The sequence below is a fragment of the Cajanus cajan genome, chromosome 6 (assembly GCF_000230855.2).
Source record: "Cajanus cajan strain Asha chromosome 6, NIPB_CcT2T_4, whole genome shotgun sequence".
NCBI lineage: Eukaryota > Viridiplantae > Streptophyta > Magnoliopsida > Fabales > Fabaceae > Cajanus > Cajanus cajan.
Genome location: NC_138522.1, coordinates 50,152,024 through 50,158,682, shown reverse-complemented (window position 1 = coordinate 50,158,682; position 6,659 = coordinate 50,152,024). Strand labels below are relative to the sequence as shown.

Below are 6,659 nucleotides of genomic sequence, written 5' to 3'. Positions count from 1 at the left end.
AGTGATAAAATATGTTAAAGATTTCACATGTACCAACCAATACAATTGTTGGAGAACCACATAATCTAGAAATATGATCATATTAGTATTTATAAGTGAGAAATAATCTTTATTTTATAAATTAATTTTATAAAATTGAGTTAGACTCAAATTATATAAGTGAAAAATAAATATTAAATCTTTATTTTATATACATGTATGTGAATTTTGTAAGATTGAATTAATTTCATAAATAACTTTTTTAAGATGATACATTACTTCAAAAGATTGTAGTATTTAGTGTTATCGGAGTCAAGTATGAGATCACTATGGATGTATGTGTTTAAAGGAATCAAAGTAGTTAAGTAATTAGAGTTTATCGAATACGTAAGAATATAGATTTTTAAGAGTGAGCAAACACTATTTCTCTCACTTTGTACACCATGCAAAACACAAAAATAAATTGTAGGCTTGGAGTTTTATGGAAGTTTAGTTTCGCTTCCTTAGTTTATTTATTTTATATTTTGATAATATCTACAAAGTAAATTGAGAGAAAAATAAAAAAGATCAATGATCCAAATGAGACATGCTTGTTGATCACTACATGTTAAAGTAAAGTATATTAAAAAAAATTTAATTTATAAATAGCCATGAGGTGTCTATATTTTTTTATCAAACAATAGTAAATTTTTCAAGAAATGATGAATTGATAAGACTTAATTATATTACACAAAGAATGATATTATAAAAACATAATTAATATAAGGGGACTATAAAATAACTATCCCTAAATTTAACAAAAGGATGAGATAGCAAATAGTTTATGATTGAGTGAGTCAATATGACACCGTTATAAATTAAAGTATTTTGGTCCTTTAAACTAATACAAATATAAATAATTATCATGTCATTTATTTAATTTTTTTTTTCTGTTATGTATATAATTTATGTAATATGTTAAAATTAATAATCAAATATTAATCGATGCTTATGAGGTATGATTTTTTAAAAATTGTATTATTTAACATTTAACACACCGTAAAAAATCTTCTCAATTACAAATAATTTAGAAAATTATGTGAAAAATTCAACCTAACAAAAAACTTAAATGTTATTGATCTAAAAACCCTCCATTTCTCAACCTAACACATTAAGAGTGCTTCAAAAGCACCAAGCTGAATAACAACCCCAACCAAAAGAAATATTAGAGGCAAATGAAGACGAATATAGTAATTTTGAGGGAAAAAATGTGGTAGTAAAACTCTTATCAAGTGGTCTCTCAAGCTATATAAAAGCTGGGTTTGAATGGACAATCCAGTCTTCAAGTTTAGCAAAAGCAAGTAAATGCACTATCGTGTCCCACCTCAATGTTTCTTTATGTCAACACGCCAAAACCAAATGCTGATCCTTTTTTCGATGAACTCAAATTAAGATAAAGCTAATTTCAAACGCATAATAAGTAACGTTGCAGTGGCTTCTCTCACTAAATAGGCTACATGATTTATAGTTAATCCAATTACTGAAGCTAATTTCACTAAACAATATGAAAACAAATTTCTGAATAATTAAGCTGGCTATCAGAAAACAATGCACTAAACCAATTTTTTGCTTTTTTTTTATAAAAAAAAATCACATTCAGATTTTTCATGACTTAAATTAACATACCAGAAATATGCACTAATTTTCTAAACAACTACATTCGTAACAATGAAACAATATTTTGGAGAAATCTGATTGTAATGAATTGATTTATATTTATTTATCATATCTGTTTCTATCGTAGAAGTAGCTGTTACATTTATAGCACCAGTATCTGATTCGAATACACGGCATCTTTGTATTTGCCGCAAACATTAAATGAAAGTCACGGGAATATTAATTGTTATCTAATTAAATTTGCAAATCATGAGCTCTGACAGTTGGGTTGGATACAATTTTGTAAGTTTAAATATATTTTTAACTATATGTAAAATAAATACATTTTTTTTATTTTAGTTCCTTTAAAAAGATTTCTCTTTTACTTTCATTTTTCTTAAATTTATAAATATTATTTTTTTCTCATGAAATGAGTAAATGTTAATTTTAATCTCAATATAACATTTTTTTAAAAAAATTTCATCCATTTATAATTCAAAGTCACTAACAATCATTTTAAGGTAGATAACACATCTTTTATCGATGTGTAAATTTTTTTAAAAATATTGAACATCACCATGATATCAATCAACAATTAAAATTAACGTTTTAAAATTTTACATTTTTCAATTAATTTTCTGACATTATTAATTATTTGTTATTTCTTCGGTTCCATTTTATTAACGTTTATAATTTTGTTACATGACTTAAAAAATATAATTAATATTTCTTCTACTCATAGCATACCATGTTATATTTCTTCGGTTCCGTTTTTAGTAAAAAAAATATTTATTTTACCAACAAATATCTATTAAGTTATTTAAATTCAATCTATAATAACACTTATATTCACAAATATTTTGAGGGTATGAGATTTTTTCCCGTCCCAAACTAGAAGCTAAAGTCAAACTTGAACATATTGGTAAATGCTTCGAGCCAGATTCAGGGCCAGTAATCGGGCCTGAAGTGGTTCAGTTAGTAAGCATTGGGCTTTGACCCAATTTACTGGTTTACTCATTGGGCTTTCACTCAAGACACTGGTTCGCTCAATAAATATCCTACATTACTCTTAAGTAATGTTATTTTTTTAAGAAATAAAAAAGTAAAACCACTACATGGCAACAGCTAAGAACAACCGATAACACCACGAATCAAGCAAAGTGTCTCTCATAATAATTGGTTTAACATATTTTTTATATTTCATTCACTTATTTTTTTAATACAAATGTTTTGTCACTTGGATGTTTGTAATGGTCATGACGTCCTATGAAAACATGTATTATAAGGATGTTTATGATAATACTATTATATTTATAAAGATTGTACTTCATATCGTTCCAAAGATTACATCAACTAACACAAATAGAAATGGCATAATTAATACAAGTGTATTGTTCAGTATGCACCGTATAGTCTATACTAATCAAAAGTTCAAAACCACCAATACCATTTAATTTCTAACAAAACTTCAAATACCTAAACCAACATCTTCCCTTGTTTATATACTGCCAAAATAAACAGCATACCAGGAACATCCTGGTTGGTGGGTAGAATGTGTGTAAAAAATATATTATGTCTTTTGATTAGCACAAATAAAGTTATAAATAAAAAAAGATTTAATGCAACACTTTGCTGTTGATCAAGTAAGGATTTTTAGATTTCTTATAACATCCATTCATGTTTTGTTTGACCAGGTAATTTTAACTACTTTAAAAGTTTATTAATTTGATGAAAAAAATTATTTAATTAGTCTATATTTTATAACATTTTTAAAATACTAGTTTAAGCATGGTTGAAAATACTTTTAAATCAACTTTACCTTAGTTAACAAGCATAAAAATGAATTTGATAAAATAATTTAATAATTAATAATTACGAAATAAATAGAAAGCAGGGAGAGGGATAGAGAAGGAGAAGAAGAAAAGTTTTCCCTCCAAAAATAGGGTGTGGTCTCAAGTGAGTGAGCTTTGAAGTTGAATCAATCGTTATCATGAAAGAATTTAATGCAACGATGAAACATCTCTTCTTTAAATCTCCCAATCACAACCACTGTCCCTTCGCTAACTCCCACTCCGTTCCCCACCGCCGTTTACGCGTCGCCGATATTCTCCTCGCCGGCGCTGACCACGACGCCGTTCATTGCATGGACGCCGTTTCGCAAAAACCTCACAGTCCTCCTTCTACAAAGTGTTTTTCGCCTCGGAGGCTTCTTGCTTCGCTGTTGGCGCCGCTCAGGCCGGCCAAGGAGCGGCTTCCGCCGCGGCGCCAGAATGAGTGCGGTGATTTGGAGACGCCGCCGTTGCCGGAGAACGAACTAAAAGGAAGCGACGATTCCAGTGAGAGCCTTTGCTTATTTGCAATTTCGTTTTGTTTAGTAACTGATTTCGTAATCTTAGTTTCGGAAAGATACCTAACTGTAACTGCGCGTGTTTAGTTCCTTTCTTGCGTTTTGACCGTGTGGCTTGATTTTCTAGTATCAATACTTGAACGCGTTGTTTGGATTTGCTCGAGTGTGAAAACTGGTTAATCATGTAGATTGTATGTCTGTGAAGTGCTATGGCATTCATTACAATGCAATTTCTGAATAAGTTGGATTTAAGATTTGTTTGGATGAACTTTTGATTATTGAATGAGAAAATAAGAAAGAAAAATGAAATAAGCTTATCCAAAACATGTTAATTTATTTATGTATAGGCTAATTTGTGGAAGTTCTTCTATTATTTTATCCAATAACACCTTTTTTACCTTATATATAAATTAATTTTAGTTTATAGAGAAATTTAATTATTTTTATTTTCTTTTTGAAGTGTTTATAGAAAAGTTTAACCTGTTAGATCCTTAAACCCTGTAATAGTCTCAAAGGCACCGTGTGAGTACCAGTATTTGTGTTCATATGAAGTTTGTGTTTTGTTCTCTTCCAAATAAGGTTATATTTATTCATGACTTTGCGTATAGATGTCATAAATCATAATCATACAAGGTTCATCAATTAATAACTTTGTACGTGAGGTACAATAGAATTCTTTCCATAGTTACGAGTTACCTTTTACTAGTGAAATTCTTTTTTATCTTTTTGTTTTTGGATATCAGTCTTTCAGATACATGAGCCACTAATGTTGTTTTTCTGTTAGGGGTGGAAAAAGCAAAGTGGTTTTAGTCATTCATTGGCTTTGTTCCTTTCTTTCTCTGCGCATTCCTCTTCTGCTCCTTTTTCTTGCTAGCTTCTTTTTTTCCCTGGTTTTCGTGGTTAACTATATGATGTTGATGTTATGCAGGACAGTTACATGAGAATGATACGTCTTTTAAGCTAGGAGTTGGTTGTGGTTTGCTATATCTGATTGCAGCAAGTAAAAATGAGCTTGGAAAAATGGTTGAGCTACGGGAAGAAATGGAAACATTCCTTCAAAAGGTGAAAGGGGAACTGCAAAGTAAGGATGCACTTCTTAAGCCGTTGAAACAAAGTGATGCTCTTGCCCTTTCCATGACTGATATTCAAGAAGTTTCCAGCTCTAATAGTCATCTCTCTATTCATTCACAAACACAGTATGTTCAACCAGAGTTGGAATGCGACATGATTCGTAATCATTTTCTAGAATATAACTTAAATGAACAAGATGAACGCGCAGAGGAAATAAACGAGCTCCATGCAGAATTTGAAATTGAGTTACAACGGTTGCAGCTGTATTTAGACGGAGAAGCTGCATTTGAAGATGCACAACAAAAGGGAGTCAAGGTATATTGTTTGGTAGTGTGATTTCTCTTGATTATATTCCTTTTCTGATGCTGATAGGCAATTATCAGCCAAGGAGGATAAAAAATTGCACTAGTTAGATCTTAATTAAGTCATTTTCTTCTGTCATTTGTGTCTTTGAGAGCTGTATCAACCAACATAACTGCATAAAGTCAGGAAATTGTTGCATGGTTAGTCCAATCTGATATGATTATGGGTTGCTATATTTTTATTACTTTTGTGTTACTATTAGATGCATGAATCTTTGAAACATCAATTTAAGAATAGTCTCTTTAATCATGAGAAAGGCAACATCTAGACGAAGATTTACTGAAAAGTCCTTATACAATTAAATACTGCTTATAGAAATGGAAGCTACTCTTGGTAGAAGTGAAGTATAAAATTTATACTATTCATTAGCAACTATGTGCTGCGTTTCCTTTTCTCGTGCTATTGATATTAAGCTCCATTTTTGCAGGTAGTCTGTAAAATTATTTGATTACACTTTTGTTGTTTTTACTTCAGTTGTTGGTTATTGGTTATATTCCAGAATGGCTGAAAACATGACTTTGCAGGTGACTGGTAAGGACTCTAGTTCAAAGAGCCATAGTTCAAGTATTGGTGAAATAATAATGGAACCTCAAGGAGCAAGTTATGATGTATCATTTGGAGTTCCACCAGTTGAACTGGAGAGAAGGTTGCATGAATTGCTTGAAGCAAGACTGAAGGAACGGATATCAGAGCTGGAGTCTGCATTAGAATGTGCCACACAAAAACTTATTAAGAAAGAAATAGAGGTAACTTGGTGGAAAGAAACTGCACGACTTATCTCACAACATGTTCCAGAAACTTCTCGGTTTACTTTCCCACTTGATCCTGAGATGGCCTTGAAGTTGAGTCAAGCTGTAGGATAGCTTTTATGAAAGAAGACGTTTGAACCACAGATTATTTTTATTAGCTGTTAGAGTATGTAATTTTAGTTTTCTGTTAATGGTTTCTATAATTGATGTATTTAGTTTTGGTTTATAATACTTAGTTAGATATAACTATTCTCTGTTACAAGTCTTGTATATATATATATAAGACCTCTGTGTATAGTGTAATAGTGTGACTCATTCAAGAAATTCAAGATTCACTGTATTGTGGGTAGGGATGGCAAAAAAACCCACACCCACGGGTATCTGTGGATAAAACCCGCTACAGATAATAAATGGATAAGCTAATTGGATACCCATGGATAATGGGGACGGATAATTTTTTACCCGTTTATAAATGGAACGGGGGCGGGTATGATGATATCCATACCTGCGGGTAC

General features: G+C 30.9%; 1 protein-coding gene across 1 annotated transcript; it reads left to right on the top strand.

Annotated features, from left to right (window-relative positions):
• The first annotated feature begins 3,501 nt into the window (after positions 1-3,501).
• LOC109817116 (protein POLAR LOCALIZATION DURING ASYMMETRIC DIVISION AND REDISTRIBUTION) lies at positions 3,502-6,359 on the top strand. The gene is made up of 3 exons (XM_020382312.3): positions 3,502-3,950; positions 4,890-5,347; positions 5,920-6,359. Exons 1-3 carry the CDS (start codon positions 3,605-3,607, stop codon positions 6,256-6,258), a joined length of 1,143 nt encoding a protein of 380 aa, XP_020237901.1. The 5' UTR covers positions 3,502-3,604; the 3' UTR covers positions 6,259-6,359.
• Positions 6,360-6,659: the final 300 nt, after the last annotated feature.